The 19,675-nt window shown below is 45.3% G+C and overlaps 1 protein-coding gene across 1 annotated transcript in view; it reads right to left on the bottom strand.

Annotated features, from left to right (window-relative positions):
- Positions 1-17,279, bottom strand: part of DNAH10 (dynein axonemal heavy chain 10) — a 1,282,131-nt gene extending 1,264,852 nt beyond the window's left edge. The window contains exon 1 of the mRNA XM_069215014.1: positions 17,035-17,279. Within this exon, the coding sequence (XP_069071115.1) occupies positions 17,035-17,254 (220 nt within the window). The 5' untranslated portion in view covers positions 17,255-17,279. The remainder of the gene's footprint in view (positions 1-17,034) is intronic.
- Between the last annotated feature and the right edge of the window lie 2,396 nt (positions 17,280-19,675).

The following is a 19,675-nucleotide window of genomic DNA, read 5'->3' as shown; positions in this document are numbered from 1 at the left end:
CACAGGCCTGCCACTGCAGCCTGAGTGAAATAACGTCCACCTTATTTCACAGCCATTTACCACTGCACTTAAGTAACTTATAAGTCACCTATATGTCTAACCTTTACCTGGTAAAGGTTGGGTGCTAAGTTACTTAGTGTATGGGCACCCTGGCACTAGCCAAGGTGCCCCCACATAGTTCAGGGCAAATTCCCCGGACTTTGTGAGTGCGGGGACACCATTACACGCGTGCACTATACATAGGTCACTACCTATGTATAGCGTCACAATGGTAACTCCGAACATGGCCATGTAACATGTCTAAGATCATGGAATTGTCACCCCAATGCCATTCTGGCATTGGGGTGACAATTCCATGATCCCCCGGGTCTCTAGCACAGACCCGGGTACTGCCAAACTACCTTTCTCGGGGTTTCACTGCAGCTGCTGCTGCTGCCAACCCCTCAGACAGGTTTCTGCCCTCCTGGGGTCCAGCCAGGCTTGGCCCAGGAAGGCAGAACAAAGGACTTCCTCAGAGAGAGGGTCTTACACCCTCTCCCTTTGGAAAAATGTGTCAGGGCTAGGGAGGAGTAGCCTCCCCCAGCCTCTGGAAATGCTTTGATGGGCACAGATGGTGCCCATCTCTGCATAAGCCAGTCTACACCGGTTCAGGGATCCCCCAGCCCTGCTCTGGCACGAAACTGGACAAAGGAAAGGGGAGTGACCACTCCCCTGACCTGCACCTCCCAGGGGAGGTGCCCAGAGCTCCTCCAGTGTGCTCCAGACCTCTGCCATCTTGGAAACAGAGGTGCTGCTGGCACACTGGACTGCTCTGAGTGGCAAGTGCCAGCAGGTGACGTCAGAGACCCCTTCTGATAGGCTCTTACCTGTCTTGCAAGCCTATCCTCCTTCCTAGGTAGCCAAACCTCCTTTTCTGGCTATTTAGGGTCTCTGCTTTGGGGAATTCTTTAGATAACGAATGCAAGAGCTCATCAGAGTTCCTCTGCATCTCTCTCTTCACCTTCTGCCAAGGAATCGACCGCTGACTGCTCTGGACGCCTGCAAAACCGCAACAAAGTAGCAAAGACGACTACTGCAACCTTTTATCGCTGATCCGGCCGCCTTCTCGACTGTTTTCCTGGTGGTGCATGCTGTGGGGGTAGTCTGCCTCCTCTCTGCACTAGAAGCTCCGAAGAAATCTCCTGTGGGTCGACAGAATCTTCCCCCTGCAACCGCAGGCAACAAAAGACTGCATCACCGGTCCTCTGGGTCCCCTCTCAGCACGACGAGCGTGGTCCCTGGAACTCAGCAACTCTGTCCAAGTGACTCCCACAGTCCAGTGACTCTTCAGTCCAAGTTTGGTGGAGGTAAGTCCTTGCCTCCCCACGCTAGACTGCATTGCTGGGTACCGCGTGATTTGCAGCTGCTCCGGCTCCTGTGCACTCTTCCAGGATTTCCTTTGTGCACAGCCAAGCCTGGGTCCCCGACACTCTAACCTGCAGTGCACAACCTCCTGAGTTGTCCTCCGGCGTCGTGGGATCTCCTTTTGTGACTTCGGGTGAGCTCCGGTTCACTCTTCTTCCTAGTGCCTGTTCCGGCACTTCTGCGGGTGCTGCCTGCTTCTGTGAGGGCTCCCTATTTTGCTGGGCGCCCCCTCGGTCTCCTCATGCAAATGGCGACATCCTGGTCCCTCCTGGGCCACAGCAGCATCCAAAAACCCTAACCGCGACCCTTGCAGCTAGCAAGGCTTGTTTGCGGTCTTTCTGCGAGGGAACACCTCTGCAAGCTTTTTCACGACGTGGGACATCCATCATCCAAAGGGGAAGTTCCTAGTCCTCTTTGTTCTTGCAGAATCCACAGCTTCTACCATCCAGTGGCAGCTTCTTTGCACCCTCAGCTGGCATTTCCTGAGCATCTGCCCAATCTCGACTTTGTTGCGACTCTTGGACTTGGTCCCCTTGTTCCACAGGTACTCTCGGCCGGAAATCCACCTTTATTGCATTGCTGGTGTTGGTCTTCCTTGCAGAATTCCCCTATCACGACTTCTGTGCTCTCTGGGGAACATAGGTGCACTTTACACCTACTTTTCAGGGTCTTGGGGTGGGCTATTTTTCTAACGCTCATGGTTTTCTTACAGTCCCAGCGACCCTCTACAAGCTCACATAGGTTTGGGGTCCATTCGTGGTTCGCATTCCACTTTTGGAGTATATGGTTTGTGTTGCTCCTATACCTATGTGCTCTCATTGCAATCTATTGTGACTGTACATTGCTTGCATTACTTCCTTTTGCTATTGCTGCATATTTTTGGTATTGTGTACATATATCTTGTGTATATTTGCTATCCTCATACTGAGGGTACTCACTGAGATACTTTTGGCATATTGTCATAAAATAAAAGTACCTTTATTTTTAGTATATCTGTGTATTGTGTTTTCTTATGATATTGTGCATATGACACCAGTGGTATAGTAGGAGCTTTGCATGTCTCCTAGTTCAGCCTAAGCTGCTCTGCTAAGCTACCTTTTTTATCAGCCTAAGCTGCTAGACAGCTCTTCTACACTAATAAGGGTTAACTGGACCTGGTACAGAGTGTAAGTACCCCTTTGTACCCACTACAAGCCAGGCCAGCCTCCTACAGTCCCACAAAAAAAAACATCATCAACAGCTTGTGCAGAAAATCACAAGTCAGGGCAACAGATTTGCAGGTATGGCATTAGCCAAGAACTTTTGATTTGCAGTAAAATTATACACATATACTTAGTTATACAGGCTATCAGCCATTGGACTGTTTTCCTGTCTTTCACATATTAGTTCCGCTAACCACAGCATAGGGCATGGTGCACAGGGCAGTGATTGGTGTGTAAAAAACATAAGTGCTGTGGTCCAAAGTTTTGCTTATAAGCCTGCGGCAGGTACTATAAAAAGTCAGGAAGCCGAACCAGGGCTACAGTCTTTATTACACCTCATGCCTCTTTAATCCACCATCAGGCAGTCACTGCCTCTTTAGCTCACTCCTCCATGTTCTTTTTCATGCCTGCTTTCTCCTTTTATCATTGTGTCTTTCCATTCTCCTTTTCCTCTCTCGTTCTCCCTTTTGTGCTTTTTTCTCTCAGACTTGATCAAACTCTGTTGCAGAAAAATAAGTGCCGGTCCCCAAAAATGACTGCCGGTGGGGCCCACCTGCTAACACTGGCTCAAATTAAGCACTGGCATAGGGAAAACCACTTTTGACACTGGCTTACTTCGCTGTGAGGGAGGGCATTCTGACTGTTGTTCAACGTGCAAGCTCCTACACAGAAAAAGTAGTCCCCATCAGTGTTAGAGACGACCGGAATCTCACATATAATTGCAACATCTGTCAAAAAAAAAACATGTAATTTTTCTTTCTTTCGTAATCTTTTTTTTGGTTTGAAGAGGAGTGGAGGTGTCTGCTGGTGAAAGATTGCCTCCCAGCAGCACCAATGGTCATACCCTGAGCTACCAGTGAAGACTGATTGCTATACCTTGGTAGTAAAGATGCTAATACAGTGTAACCATATATTTAGGCTCTAAAGGGCGTAGTGCCTTACACATTTTCAGTCCTAGCAGGCCTACTTCAATAATATTACAAACAAAGTCCTTAAAAACACAGACTGCTCTTGGCTGTAAAACAAAAGTTTCAGCCATGAGACAGCTTAAAAAGACACTGAATGGTGGGAGAGGTTATTTTTTTGGGGGTCCCCCACAACCTAGTGTGGGGACCCAGAGATCACCCAGACAGAAAGCGTGCGGGGTGCTGCACGTTTTGGTGGTGGTCCCACTGTTGTAGAACCACCACAGGTTGAGCTATGGGCATAAATGTTTTCTGAAAGAAATGCCCCACAAAGCATTATGGGGTGAGTTTCCTGACTGCAGTGAATATTGTAGTGTCGGCTCGGCTCTCCTACTGTGCCACGAGAGCCACGTTTAGGATTTCTGTGTTTTTTCTGTTTAAAATGCACCAGTTTATTTATTTTTCAACTGCTAAACTTGTACAGAATTTGTACTCATGTAAAGCGCTCCTCCGATAGAGTTTGCGTAATATGAAACTTCACACACACAAAAAAAAAAAACTCTTACTCTAGCTTGCAGCCTTTGGGCGCAGACACCACAAAGAAACAGCGGCATGCCCAAAAACAAGGAAGAGGAAGAAACAACATACAGTCATGTAATGCAAAGCGAAGAGGCAAAAGAAAAAAGTAGTGTGCCACACTAAGAAAGGTACATGGTAATCTTGTAATAATCCATGTAACAGGGGCAGTCTCCAAGGCGGTAACAAAACAGCCTCAAGGGGGGACAAACGTAAAGCACTTACCGACAAAAATCGAAAGAATTTTGAAAGGCAGGCCAAGAAACAAATGAAAGTGATGGGTGTGAGCTGTGTGTGGTTAAAGCCAACAGAGTAGATTATAGAATGTAGAGAGAGCAGCGCATGCACACTGCTAGGCTCGACCTAAAAAGTGGATGACCATGTCCACATGAGGGACTGGTGAACTGAATAAAGTCAGTAGACAAAATGAGTGTTTACAATTACATTAATTTAGAAAGTAGACAGGATAAGACCAAGATATCTATAGATGAGTGTTTGCAAAAAATGTTTGCACTAGTCATGTCAATGTGACTCCAGCTACTAAAGCAATAAATCAACATGCTAATATGGGGACTTATCTTAACAGTTGATTAGGATAACAGTTGTGTGAATGTTACATATACACTATATGGAACGACTGTAAAAATTTACACAGTTTACAGCAATGAAATGTCTGGCAATTGAACGAAGAGCTGAAACTTAATAGGTGTCAATGGCTACATTTCCAGTCGTGTATGTTTTCAGTGCTGCCACAGTGGCAGCTTTAGCTAATAAGCCAGCTTCATGTTTTTAAAAAAAATTAATACAAACACAAATTTAAAAATACATGAATTATCTCAGACTTGCTGAAGTCAGGCCTGCTGGCTGTGCCAATGCATGTCTGTTTTGCAGACCCCTCCATACTACTTTGGGGCTTTGTTTCTGCAAAAAAAAGCCTACCAGCTGCAGTGACATGCCAGCCAACATTGCAAGTTTACCCAAAGTGCCTCCATCAAACCAACAGGAACACTTTTGGAGGAAAGAATGCCCTCAGAGTGGTGCTCATTATATAGTGGGCTAACTTGTATCAAACGAACGGATGCAGGGTTAACTGCCAACCTATGAGGATTTGCAAATGACTCACTAAGCTCTAATTCATCCCATAAATCTTTGGAGATGCTAAGAGGCACTCATTTATCAACACTGGAAGGATGAAAGGCTAATGGGCCAAACAGGCTTCTAACATTCCACCAAGAGGTAAAACACAGATTTCCGCAGCAGATGCATTAGTCCACTGAGCCATCAGAACCCACAAAGAATGCTACTGTCATATTTACAGCCACTGTCGTATTTACCACAATCATTTAACATGGAACCAAGAAGTGACCATCTTACTAAGTTTCAGGTTTAAACAGCAAATTTATAAGAAGCAAGATTAGAAGCTGACCACCTTTAATCACAGCAATGAGAAATGATCAACCGATGTCTGCTATACAAAGACATACAATGCACAACAATGTCATCAACATACAGGTTATTAAGACCAAACAATTCCATGTAATCATAAGATCCCATTTCAAACAAAATAGGTATTCCACATATTAATATCAGGATGAAAATTTTAATTCATTAAAGGATTCCATAATAGTATTAGCATTGAATTAAAGTCCAACAGATGTCACCTCCATAAATGTGGTAATGTCAGTTCAGGATCATATGCCCTCCAAGTACAAAACTAGAACATACAGAAGAGAAAGTTATATATATCACATTGAAAGAAAATCCAGAAACCCTTTCTGTATACCATGCTCAGTGGTAAACTCAATAAAAATAAGGTCTGGGACGTTTTTAAGTGAAAGTGATTTTTTACTAACTGATGAGTTTGTATTGATGTTTGTGTGGATGGATGAGTGAATGAACGTAAGTATGAAACAACAGCTGGATGGAAGAGTGAGTGTATGGATGGCTGAATGAGCAATTGGTGCAGTGTGAGTATGGAGTGAGTGAACTAATTTATGGATAAACAATTGAATAAATGATTGGATGGATGTCATCGACACCCCCTTTGAAAGGGTGGGCATCAAAATGGTAGGGCCTATAGATCCCCAGATGGCAGATGGGCACAGATTCATCCTTGTTCTGGTGGATCATCCCACTCTGTACCCAGATGCAATCCCTCTGAAAACCACGAGTGCACCAGCGGTGGCAAAGGCCTTGATGGGGATCTTTACCTGAGTAGGATTTCCCAAGGAAGTGGTGTCTGACCAACTTCATGTCAGCTTGCATACAAGCCATGTGGAAGGAATGTGGGGTGACATAAGTTCTCCACCCCGTACCACCCACAAACCAATGGTCTTGTTGAGAGATTCAACAAGAAACTGAAAGGCATGATCAGAGGCCTATCAGAGGCCTGCCAGAGGCCCTGAGGAAAAAGTGGGATGTCCTCTTAGCGTGTCTGTTGTTTGCCTACCAGAGGTCCTTCAGAAGGGAGTGGGGCTCAGCCCCTTCAAGCTTCTATTTGGGCACCCGATCAGGGGACCCCTGAGTTTGGTCAAGGAGGGCTGTTTAGACAGAAGCCTCCAAACATGGTATTGGGGCAATACTATCTCAGCTGAAAGAGGAGTGCTTTTTCTAGTACGTTTTGCTAATTCCCCCTGTAGGAAGTTGGCTTTGTAAGTGAGAGATAGTGTGCACAGAGTCCAAGGGTTCCCCTTAGAGGTAAGATAGTGGCAAAATTAGATAATTCTAATGCTCTATTTTGTGGTAGTGTGGTCGAGCAATAGGCTTATCAGAGGGTAGTGTTAAGCATTTGTTGTACACACACAGGCAATAAATGAGGAACACACACTCAAAGGCTTAACTCCAGGCCAATAGTTTTTATATAGAAAAATATATTTTCTTAATTTATTTTTAGAACCACAAATTCCAGATTTGAAGCAAATACATAAAATACAAGGTACTCCACACAGGTAAGTTAGGAACTTTGAATTAGAGCAATAACATATACAGATTTTGTTAAAATGGCAATAAGCTATTTTAAAAGTAGACAGTGCAAAAATCAACAGTTCCTAGAAGAGGTAAGTATTGGTTAGATTGTGAGGTAAGTAAGACACTTACAAGTCTCAGTTCCTGGGCATAGGCAGCACACCTTTGGGGGTTCAAGGCAATCCCAAAGTTACCACACCAGCAGCTCAGGGCCAGTCAGGTGCAGAGGTCAAAGAGGTGCCCAAAACACATAGGCACCTATGGAGAACAGGGGTGCTCCGGTTCCAGTCTGCCAGCAGGTAAGTACCCACGTCCTCAGGGGGCAGACCAGGGGGGTTTTGTAGAGCACTGGGGGGGATACAAGTAGGCACACAAAACACACCATCAGCGGCACAGGGGCGGGTTTTGTATAGGAAACAATGGAGGGACCCAGGGGTCACTCTAGCGCTTCAGGCAGGGCACAGGGGAGCCTCTCAGGCCAGCCACCACCTGGGCTAGGCAGGGGTTCGCCTGGGGGTCATTCCTGCACTGAGGTTCGGTTCCTTCTGGTCCTGGGGGCTGCGGGTACAGTGCTTGGTCCAGGCGTCGGGTCCCTTGTTACAGGCAGTCACGGTCAAGGGGAGCCTCTGGGTTTTCTCTGCATGCGTCGCTGTTGGGCTCCAGGGGGGTTGTCTCGGGCTACTCATGGGGTCGCAGTCACCTGTGAGTCCTCCCTGTAGTGTTGGTTCTCTGGAGCTTGAGCCGGAAGCGTCTGGTGCAGAGGGTGAAGTCTCATGCTTCCGGCGGGAAGAGTGAGGTCTTTGAAAGTTGCAAAAAAGTTGCAATAGTGTTGCTGTTTGTTAAGCAGAGCCGCTGCTTACGGGAGTTTCTTGGTCCTGGGATTTAGGGCAGTCCTCTGAGGCTTCAGAGGTCGCTGGTCCCTGTTGGATGCGTCACTGTTGCAGGTTTTCGAGTCAGGAGACAGGCCGGTAGGGCTGGGGCCAAAGCAGTTGTCGTCTTCCGTCGTCTCTGCAGGGCCTGCAGGTCAGCAATCCTTCTTAGTTCAGGTTGCAGGAATCTGATTTCCTGGGTTCTAGGGTGCCCCTAAATAGTAAATTTAGGGGTGTGTTTAGGTCTGAGGGGACAGTAGCCAATGGCTACTGTCCTGGATGGTGGCTACACTCTCTTTGTGCTTCCTCCCAGAGGGGAGGGGGCACATCCCTATTCCTATTGGGGGAATCCTCCAAAATCGAGATGGAGAATTTCTAAAGGCAGGGGTCACCTCAGCTCAGGACACCTTAGGGGCTGTCCTGACTGGTGGGTGACTCCTCCTTGTTTTTCTCATTATCTCCCCTGGACTTGCCGCCAAAAGTGAGGGCTGTGTCCAGGGGGCGGGCATCTCCACTAGCTGGAGTTCCCTGGGGCATTGTAACACGAAGCCTGAGCCTTTGAGGCTCACTGCTAGGTGTTACAGTTCCTGCAGGGGGGTGGTGTGAAGCACCTCGACCCAGAGCAGGCTTTGTTTCTGGCCTCAGAGGGCACAAAGGCCCTCACCCCATGGGGTCAGAAACTCGTCTCTCAGCAGCAGGCTGGCACAGACCAGTCAGTCCTGCATTGAAGAATTGGGTAAAATACAGGGGGCATCTCTAAGATGCCCTCTGTGTGCATTTTTTTATAAATCCAACACTGGCATCAGTGTGAGTTTATTATTCTGAGAAGTTTGATACCAAACTTGGAGCTGTGGAGTTTGTTTTGACAAACTCCTAGACCATATATTTAATATGGCCCCCCTATACTTACAATGTCTAAGGTAGACTTAGGCACTGTAGCGGCATATTGCTCATGTAGCTATGCCCTCACCTGTGGTATAGAGCATCTTGCCTTAGGGCTGTGAGGCCTGCTAGAGGGGTGACTTACCTATGCCACAGGCAGTATTTTTGGGCATGGCATCCTGAGGGGGATGCCATGTCGACTTTGCCTTTTTCTCCCCACCAACACACACAATCTGTAACAGCAGTGTGCATGTGTTAGGTGAGGGGTCCCTTAGGTGGCACAACACATGCTGCAGCCCTTAGGGACTTTCCCTGGTCACAGGACCCTTGGTACTACTGGTACCTTTTACAAGGGACTTATCTGGGTGCCAGGGATGTGCCAATTGTGGAACAATTGTATATTTTTAAGGGAAGAACACTGGTCCTGGGGCCTTGTTAGCGGGGTCCCAGCACACTTCTCAGTCAAGTCAGCATCAATATCAAGCATAAAGTGGGGGTAACTGCAACAGGGAGCCATTTTCCTACACCCCCTTACTGGCCTTAGGCCCTGAGCACTTTCCCACTTTAAATACAGTATGAAAGTACACACATGCCTTCCCACATATGTTGTGAAGTTACGCTGGCCTGTCTGTGTGAACCAGCACCAAGGGTGCTTTAAACATGTATTTGGCCTGTCTTAGAAGGCATGTGTGGGCACTTGCACCTACAGTGCTTTTAAACACGTGTCCAGCCTGCCAATGCAGGCTTATATGCACTCAAGGGCATGTATTCTCAGAAAGTGAAGAATACCCATGTGTGTTTCCACTGCATAGGAGAGCTGCTTTACCCATAGGAAACACAGGGAAAGTGTCACAATTACTCCTAGCTGCAACACTGGATCGCAGCAGAGTAGCCTCATATTTTTCACTATCATTGGATTCATCCTGACAAACCCCTATCTATGGTAAAGGTGGTTTTGTCAATAATCATGGAGAAATGCCACTTCTAGAAAGTAGACATTTCTCTGCCCTAAAGGGCTTTGTGTGCCCTCTAATTTGATTCAAGTCCACAATGGTGGATGGAGGAGCACACCTGTGCATTCCCAAGCAACAGTTATAAAACTTCGGAACAACACTTGAACAAAGACCTCTTTCACTAGTGGGCGTGGCTGGATAGATTGGAGGGAGAGGTTCTGACACTTGGCCTCTCAAAGCCAGATCATGGTCCCATTAAAGGTTAAGATCTGCATTCCACAGCCCCATGGCAGACAGGACTGAAATTTAGGGAAGACATCTGTGGTTCAAAGGGCAACCCTCTGAACCTCCCCCAACTTCAGAGGCACACTACATTATAACCACTGGTGCCACACTGCAGCTAAATAGCGTTACATTGCAGGAACATGCGACAGAGACACTGGACCACGTGGTGCACACTGCCAGAAGAATCTGTTGTGCACTAGGAGTAATTACTGCCCTAGGACGGGACCACACACCCTTCCTGCATCGTGGCTAGCCTGGGCAAACTGGTTGCTGCTGTGTGGCACTCTGAAGTGTGCTCTCCAAGGGCTTGTTGGCTTACCCCCTGTTCTCTTGCGGAGGTCTCGGACATCAAAGACCTCCCCCTAGAGATCTACGCCTACTTGGGTCATCTCGAGAGCGGTGCCCTCTTAAGTGCCTACATCATCTGCTGGACATCACCTGGTGCAGCAGTGTGAGTGTGGAACTAAGTATTGCGTCTGGACACCGGTTTTGCCTAGTGCCAAGCTTTTAAAGTGCTGCCCGCATTCAAGGAGTATGGCCCTTCATCGCGGGGTCTTGTCACGCATAAAGGTCTTGTTGGTAGTGAGCGGATTCACCTGTCGCATTACCCTGGGTGGCCATCTTTTGTCGAACGTGCCGCATTTCTCTTGTGCAACACTCGACTGCATGCTTATTGCGTGCGGTGTCTAATTCACTAGTTGTACCCCTCAGAGATGGAGGCGTATGCGGAGCAGTGTCACATTCTACCTCGTGCAGCACAACTGAACTTGCATCTGTGTGTGTGTGTGACCATATTTGTCTGGTGTGGCTCACGTCATCGCACACCAGATGTTGTGCTTCATTCCAGGGAGGTATGGGATTGGAACCCTGTGTGTGCCCGGATTTGTCTGGTGTGACTCAAGTCATCGTGCACCAGATGTTGTGCCTCATTCCAGGAAGGTACGGCATTGATAACTCTTCGTGGGTGTCTGGATTTTTCTGGTGTGACTCAAGTCATCGCGCACTAAACCTTGTGCCTCATTCCAGAGAGGTACACATTGATAACTCTTTGCGTGCAATCAGAATTGTCTGGTGCAATACAAGTCATCACACACCAGACGTTGTGCCTCGTTCCAGGGAGGTACAGTATTGCTAAATCTTCGCGGGCGATCAGAATTAGCTGGTACAACACAAGTCATCGCACACCAGATGTTGTGCATCCTTCCAGAGAGGTGCGAATTTGGTAACTCTTCGTACGCAACCACGACAGTCTGTGGCGACTCAAGTCATCATGCCCCAGACATTGTGCCACCTACCAGGGAGGTGCAGAATTGGTAAATATTTGTGTATTGGAGTGCCTGGCTTGGCTGGGCCACACTGTGAACAGTGTATGTCACAAAGTGACCCTCCCCCGCGCTTCGTAGACCGGGACCCGTGCCTGGTGGCACAGTGCAAAGACCCCTAAGAGAACTTCTCGAGTGGTGGTCAAACCTCCAGTTGTCGACTGTTGCCAGATGAGCCAGTATCTCTTTCTTACCCCTCACATTTGCCCCGGGATCCTGAATAAGCGTACCTTTGGCCATGGGTGGCCTCGGATCTAGGGAAAAGGTGCTCTCATCTCAAGCTCGTGGGGGAGAGAGTAGGAGGAACTGATTGGAGGAAGATTTGGACCCGTAGGGATCTGAGAGCACAGTGACCACTAACCTGCCAGATATCACGGCACTACATTAGGGTGCTGGGAGCGAGTGTGCACAAGTGCGTATTATACTAGCCTCAATGATATCCGTGCACCACATAGTGGTGCGGAGTGAGTGAGCAGGAGTGATTGCTGCTGACTGACTACACCATTGTTTCTTTGTCACAAGACTATCATGGCTGACATTGCATTTTACCTCTGCGGCCTAGGCTGCGGAGCTACTTAAGAGCTGTTGTGAACCGCAGTGTGTCCTATACCTGTTTGATATTTAACTGGAATAATCGCCAGGGTGGGTCTTGTGCTGACAACGTTTTGGCACCGCATGAGGATTCTGGGAGGTAAAGTATAATTTTTCGCATGTGTACATACTGCTAAAGTTGTTTTAACACAATTGGGCCTAGTACTACTAGTGATATTTCTAAATATAATTTATGCCCAGATTTACATGATGTTCATGTTGTGTTAACTAATGTATCTGCTGAATACAAACTTTCTTTATATAGACCTCGTGTGAAGTCTGTTCTGTGACGCTCAGTGTATTTGTTGTGTGGAAGTGCTGTGCAAATGCTTTACACATTGCCCCTATGATGAGCCTGACTGTTCTGTGCCAAGCTACCCAATTGTGAGAGCAGGTTATAGAGCAACTGTAATCACCCACCCCTGACGGGAGTTGTAGGTTCTGCCTGTCTAGGGCCTCGCCTCAGCCAACCAGAATGTGCAGCCTCCAACACCCGGCAACATAGTGTCCTCATGATGAGCAGAATAGGATCTGGGAATTACAGCATATTCATGCTAAGGAGTAAAGGTGTGTTTTTATTTGTGTCCTGAAATTAACATAGAAGATTGTTGAGCAAAGGGTCTCTACAACCCACACCTAGCTCGTATTCCTTTTCCAGCTTGTTGGATTTTGAAAATTAAAGGTTATGGATATAATGAGGAGCAGCCAGGTGATTGACCCAAGAGCAGAAACACAGCAATTCGAATAAACTGCCTTTCATGATTGATAATCCGTGCAGAGCATTCAGATGATTTGAAATGTGCAACCATTTGTTCAGACCTAAAATAAAATGGGCTACTGAATTTTGAACAACCGAAAGATGTCCCCGAATTAAATTAAGGAGGATGGGGTGAGAGACAGCGCCAGAAGCCACCAAGTAGTCCAACAGAATCAATGCCCACTCCCTTCCATCGTCAAGTCATATGCATATTTCATTTGAGATAGCAAACAGGACAGTGCTTCCTCCTATCCATACATTCGGATCCCTTGAGAGCTCAGATTGGCCAGTGCACACTCATCTGATGCCAACCACCTCAAGCCAACTCAACGGCTAGTGCAATGTTTCTGTGCTCCTAAAACCCAGCAAGCACAAAAGTGAGAGTGTCTTGGAGGCTTTTTAACTTGAACACACACTGCAATCTTGCAAGTTCATGTCTTTCTTATCCCTAATGAGATGTTAAATATACTGATCAAGACACATTTACGTTTGCATTAAAATGTTCTCACATTAAGTGACTTCCAAGTTCAATCAATCAATCAGTTCTTTATTTGGTTAAAAACCATTAAATACAAAATTAAATTATTAAAAAACATAAAACCAATTAAAGTTCCTCAAACAATTCATATATAAATAATCAAGCAGCAAATACTTCCCCAGCAAGCCTCTACGTTTCACAGCAGGAGAAATAAACCTATAGAGGCTCATACATATATGTTCAGACTGTAAAAGCTAAAGATAAAATAAAGCAGATCTACACCACCTGATATTCAAGCATTGTAGCAACAGTATTAAAAACGTTTTCCTAGGCACAGAATGTAAAGTGCAGAAGAAGATAGAATGCAGCAGAGACTGAGGGGACTCAGAGTCCTAAGGACAGGGGTTGAGAGTAGACTGTAGGATACTAGGAACTGTGCTATACCCAACATAAATTTGATGAGATAGAAAATTTGATAAGGTTTCAGTGGAAATAGCAGGTAAGGCTAAATACCCTCTGTAGTAACCAGCGGGAGATACTCCTTCACCCCCCCTTGCCCCTCAGGATGGACACTCCATATGCTAAAAACAAACTCAAAAGATCCTGCTTCAATTGCCGTCTAGATACCAGTGCCAGAATTGATGGTGAAATAAAACACATTTCTATCCAGAACTACCAGGAGACCCTTCACATATCTGATCCATGCGATCTCCTAGGCCTTCCCTAAGAGTAAGCAAAGACTATATAAATCAATTACTAATACAAAATATATTACCAGATACAGAAGAAATAAATGATCACTTGTAATTTTCACCTATTGAAAATCATACATATTGTTTCCATAAACAAGGTCCATGTATGTCCTTTCTTATGGAACAAATATGTATGATTTTCAGTAGGTGAAAATTACAGTTGATAATTCATTTCTTCTGTATCTGGTAATATATTTTGTGTTAGTGGTTGATTTATATAGTCTTCAAACAGAAGGCTACTTTAGAGTGTTAAATGAAAGCATACCATGGCCATAAATGTCCTTGTTTTGTTATGAATGCCTGGCATTGATGTGATGAGTTAGGAATTTAATTATAATATATATATATATATATATTAGAATGCACGGCTTCTTCCGCACTCTAATTTGCGTTGTATCAGGTCCCTGACCATTAGGCTGGCAGTTGCTATGTTTGGTATGATATATTTACTGAATATCTATATTTTTATTTCCTTGCATTTTACTTTGCTAAAATTACTTTATTGTTTTGTCTTTAATGTTTCATGTAGTGTCAGTGCAGTAACACAAAATGATGGGGGACCCCTCAGATTGTAACGAGGGCGCCCTGAGTTTTCTAATTGAACAGCTATTCATTGATCTTCGGCTCAATGGGGCCCCATGAAGGGCTGGAGGGCCCTCTAGAAGATTCGGGCCCCCTTGTGCCGGCGGGGCTGCAGGGACATGTTACGGCCCTGTGTAGTTTGTGGTAATGTATACTGAGAGCGAGTACTGCTGCCCAGTACTCTACTGTGTCCAATAGCGGGGAACAGGCGTGGAGAGAAAACAGGAGAGGGGTTAAAGGTGAAAATGGGCTACTACAGATCGAGAAAGCGGGAGGAGAAAAAAGGGGGAATCCAATAGGGAAAGGATGTGAGAAGGGGACAGAGGTGTGTTATTTCAGGGAGGAAATGAAACCTCTTGTTCAATTAGCTTTAGGTCTTCCTACTCTAAAAACAGGCTCCACTTGATGAACGATAAACCCTTCACTTCTCTTTATAACCCTCCCGCTGTCTCAAAGCGGTCCGAATAAGCTCCCAGGCTATACTAAAGGCTACGAAATATAATAAAATAAACCAATGTGTTCTATATAAGTTTCACGAGGCTTTCGATATACTGGTCTGTTTTCTAGCTTCTTTGAGGAATGTTATCGAAGTCATATGTGCATTACGTGATAATAATGTCCTGTCGTCACGTTGACGTTCTATGTCAGCAATGGAGGCAAAGAAATTACCATGGAGCTAAACACTACAAATAGAACTCGCTTTGACTGTTCACTTCTTTGCGGTGTCTTTACATCACTATGACAGAAGTCCCCCAAACCCTCAATACAAAAACTTCTGGATCTTCTCACCTCTATGTCTGAGGTGCCCTTACGCCTCCCATATAGGTGCTCTCTCCTCGGCTTAACGTCTTTATTGTCTTGTTGTCTTTGCTGCACTCATTTCTCACCCGTCACCTCATTTGCTGAATCCTCACTCATGGCATTGTGCTGCCACTTATCGAGCGTTTCCCGACCTTTCCCCACTCACTTTAGAGTTAAGACTGCTGTAGGGTTTGTGTTCTTTGGGAGTTTCAGCTACATATTTTGTACATGGATGTGCGCAACGTGGAAAGTGAAGCAGCTGGATGCTGACAGGCGGACCTGGTCGTCCCATTATTAATTATTAAACATATAAGTGATAACGGGGCCCAATTCTGATTATTGGTTTGCAAGCCTATTTTAAGTCATATGCTGATCCCGTGGCTAGTGTAGCGCAGAGATAGGCGGTCGAGTGTGAGTCGTAGCGCAATAGCAAGTGAAGTTAACATAACAACTGTGAAGTTTAAATAGAGGACGCTTAACACTAAAACAGCTTATCGGTTGTCACCTTTGCTACAGCCCGCCTCACGTGCACACTATGATCACTTGCAACCTTCACTCCGGAATTCCACACTACTTGTGTATGTTCTGCCAGTCGTCACACGTCACGTGTGTTTTTGCTTTTCACGGCGCAAACATGTCAAGAATATCGCAACTCTACCCCTGTTCCATGAGAGACACTCATCTTCCGCGTGTTTCCCTGACCGGTCCGTTCAGCCTAGAGAGAATGTTGCAACATGGAGTGTTGAGTTTGTCATTCTTTGATTGGACTGGCAGTTGGGCAGATGGGAGGTGGAGGGGAAGAAAACCATTGTGCGCCTGGTGATGCTTCACTTAAGTAATTATGAATACAAAGATATTGTCGGCGTCATGCACCAAAAGACACCTTCAGTGAGATTTTAACGTTATGGCTGTACACATCCCTCCCAACTGGTTTTCCACGTTCTTTCTCGTTGACCTGATATCCGTGGCCTGCCTGTCTCTTGGCTTATGCTGCCTGACTCTATTCAACGGTCACCTCCTCTTACCAGCTGTAGCGGCGGCTTCGATCGGCCCTTTTTTTGACCCTCCATAGGATACATATAAATGAGGATTCCCTTCTCCTAACCAGGGGCGTAGTTTAGGGGGGTTTGGGGTTACACCCTCCATAATGAATGTATTTTCTGATAACTAGTTGGGTGCAGGTATCAATCGGATTTCACCAGGAACTTTTACATACACACAGACGAAAACGCACACACACTGTTTTGAAAGTCCTCAAAAATATTGGTTATTTTACAAAATATTGTATGTTCTTTCTTAGTACTCCTATCAGTCCGCATTCCTCTCCCTTTCCGCTGTCCCATAGGCCACTATCAAGCACCCTACCTATTGTATAATAATAATGCATTTAATCGTTAAAGGCCAGCTTGATTGTTTGAACATCTGAAGCTCACCCCTCCCACCAAAAAAACGTAACTGACCAAGTCACGCCTCTGCTGCTAATGTTACCACTTATTTCCCGTGCCACCACCTCGCGTTTGGCCTTCTCCTCTCGCTTGTCCACTTATGCCGCCCCATCACCCCTGCCCCATCCTAGGCCACCTCCCGGGCTTCTAAAATTCCTTTGGCCAGAGCCCATTGCTCAAGCCCACTCTCTTATCGACGTCCACTCATAATCTTGTCCATATCCTGACCTACCCAAAAACTGCTCAGATCATCCCGACCCCCTCACCTATGGTTATTTCCACCTCCACCTGCTCCTCCAGCACGGTCCTGTAGAACAGCAGGGATATGGCTTGTTCCTCGGTCGAAGGTTCGCTCAAGAAGTTTAGTATCCGCTGCTCGTTCTCTCCGTCGTCCCGGTTCACCAAGTCCTCGAAGCAAGTAGGGTCAGACAAGCTGAAGGCGGCGTATACCCGGTCCCGCAGCCATTGCACCCGCAAGTCGTCCATCACTCCTGCCACAGTCTATGTCAACTCCAAGCGTCCCTTTACTATAGCAACAGAGCGTGGGCGGAGTTACCCAGCGTCACAAAGTGAACTGCGCGTGCGTGCATACGTTTCCTTATTTAAAACTGGAAAAGGACACTAGCGAGCCGGGACGTAATTCCACAGATTTTACGAATGCTGTGCGCAAGTGTATAGTATTTGGACAGAGGCAAGCTAAGTATTTAGCAACATTAACAGATTATAACGATTTTTAAATAGTTGGTTAGTGCATTTGGCTAGTAAATTCTTTTGGCAGTTTTATATAGCGCTAACTCGACCCGAAGGAATTGTAGCGATTTTCTTGAGCACCAGTTATGTTACGCAGAAATACATGCCTACGTTTTAGATTAGGAAAGTGGGAGACTTTGGTAAAAATGGGAAAATATATTTTTCTAACTTACTTCTGTTGAAGCAGTGGCTATTTCAGGTGGGAGGCAGTTAAAGTAAAGACGTTTTTTGCTTAAACAAATCCAGTCTCCTCCGCATTGGAGTCCGTTGGTATGTATGCACAGGGATCCATTCATTTAAAAAAAAAATATATTTTGTTTTGTTTCTATTTTTGACGTGAAGATCGATGCCCTGTTCTAGAACATAACAGACGGGATTACTCTGTCACAAATGTGATGGCTATCCTGCCTGACCTATTACAGTTTCATTATATCCAATGGGAACTGTAATACGCATGACAGAATTATGGTGGTGACTGAGTAACCTGTTTGCCAAGATCTAAGTCAGGCCTGTGGGTGTGTCCGGCCTTATATTTCTTTTGATATTTTATTTATAAGGTGACACATGTAGGGTAATCATCTATTACCCTTAGAGGTCGACCTGAACCTTTTGACTCCGACAGGAGTGTGATAACGCCCTAACAATCAACATTAATAATTTCTTATCAATAGACCTTGATTTCAATTTTGGAGTCAGTAATTTACACACACCATGACCCGTGTGGCCACAAATCACCACACCAGCTTAATAAAGTTCAAACATTTATTGTCTTTTATATTAGAAATGCTAAGATCACACAAATCAAATGCAAGACCAAATGATATAAGTACAGAAACAATACAGGCTTACCAAATCTTTAAAAGAATCTCAATCTAGACAGAATATTTATCATTAAACATTCAAGAGCCACAATGCAGAATAACAGCAATAAGAGAGGAATGATGGGAACAAAATACATTTAAAAACATTTAGTTGTCGCAGATGAATTGTTTACAGTTAAAAAAAATATATATGTGTGTATATATATATATATATATGTATATATATATATATATATAAAAATGGCCAAATTTAAAACTTACCATCTCCAACTATCCCTCTAATTCAATAAGCATGTTTGGGGCTCCATGCATGACTTTGGTGCTAAACAAAAGGAGCTGTTTGATTTTCTAAAGAGAGAAAACATAAAAATCTGTAAGGAAAACAAATGCACATTTGGTTATACCTCTCCTACGTGGATCAGCAAACAACGTCTTAATCAGTAGGAGAAAAGTTTGGGCAATGGCAGCATGCATGTGCTTGGTGAGGGGTCCCTTAGGTTGGCATAATACATGGTCACGGGGCCCTTGGTACAACTGGTACATTATACAAGGGACTTAGCCGTGTGCCAATTCTGGGAACAATGGTACACTTTTAGGGAAAGAACACTGGTGCTGGGGCCTGGTTAGCAGGATCCTAGCACATTCTCAGTCAAGTCAGCATCAAACTCAGGCAAAAAGTGTGTGTGTGTTGGGTTGGGTTGGGGGGGGGGGGTCACCATGCCAAAAGGAGCACTTTCCTACACAGTCAAAAACCCAATCTACATTTCGATTGCACTATCCGCTCAAGCAAACATTTTAACTGCTTCAAATGTCTTCATACAATAAGAGTATACCAAAAGACTATTCTGATTCACAAGGCCTGGTCCTCAAACAACATTCTCATTTTAAGCTCACTGTGCAATGATAATTAACCAATGGCAAATCAACAGCAGGGTTGCAGTTAAATAATACTATTCCTTCCCCTTCAAGGTGCAAATCACAACTTAGATTATTAGCTTTACATTTGAATTAACAAGGCTTTTCGCCTTATGAGCCACATCCTACTCAATAATTTAGCAACAGAGCAGGCATAGAGAGGACTAGGATCTGATCCTAGTATTCCTCAGTCTACTAGATAATTACTTGCACCTATCTGCAAGCGCCTATCTGCAGGCTGACTGGCTTTATCCATTTTTGTCTCTGGCATATGTAGCCCGTGCAGGCAAATAAAACATGGGCTACATTATCATTATGTGTTTTGCAAGCTCGGCATTTGATTGATGGCCCAGTTGTGGCTGACCAATTAGCCATAAACCCCTTAAGGGGTAAGGATCTTGTCCTAAATTGTATGTATAAT

Source organism: Pleurodeles waltl, chromosome 11 (assembly GCF_031143425.1).
Source record: "Pleurodeles waltl isolate 20211129_DDA chromosome 11, aPleWal1.hap1.20221129, whole genome shotgun sequence".
Classification (NCBI taxonomy): Eukaryota; Metazoa; Chordata; class Amphibia; order Caudata; family Salamandridae; genus Pleurodeles; species Pleurodeles waltl.
This window is presented reverse-complemented; position numbering and strand designations above follow the sequence as displayed.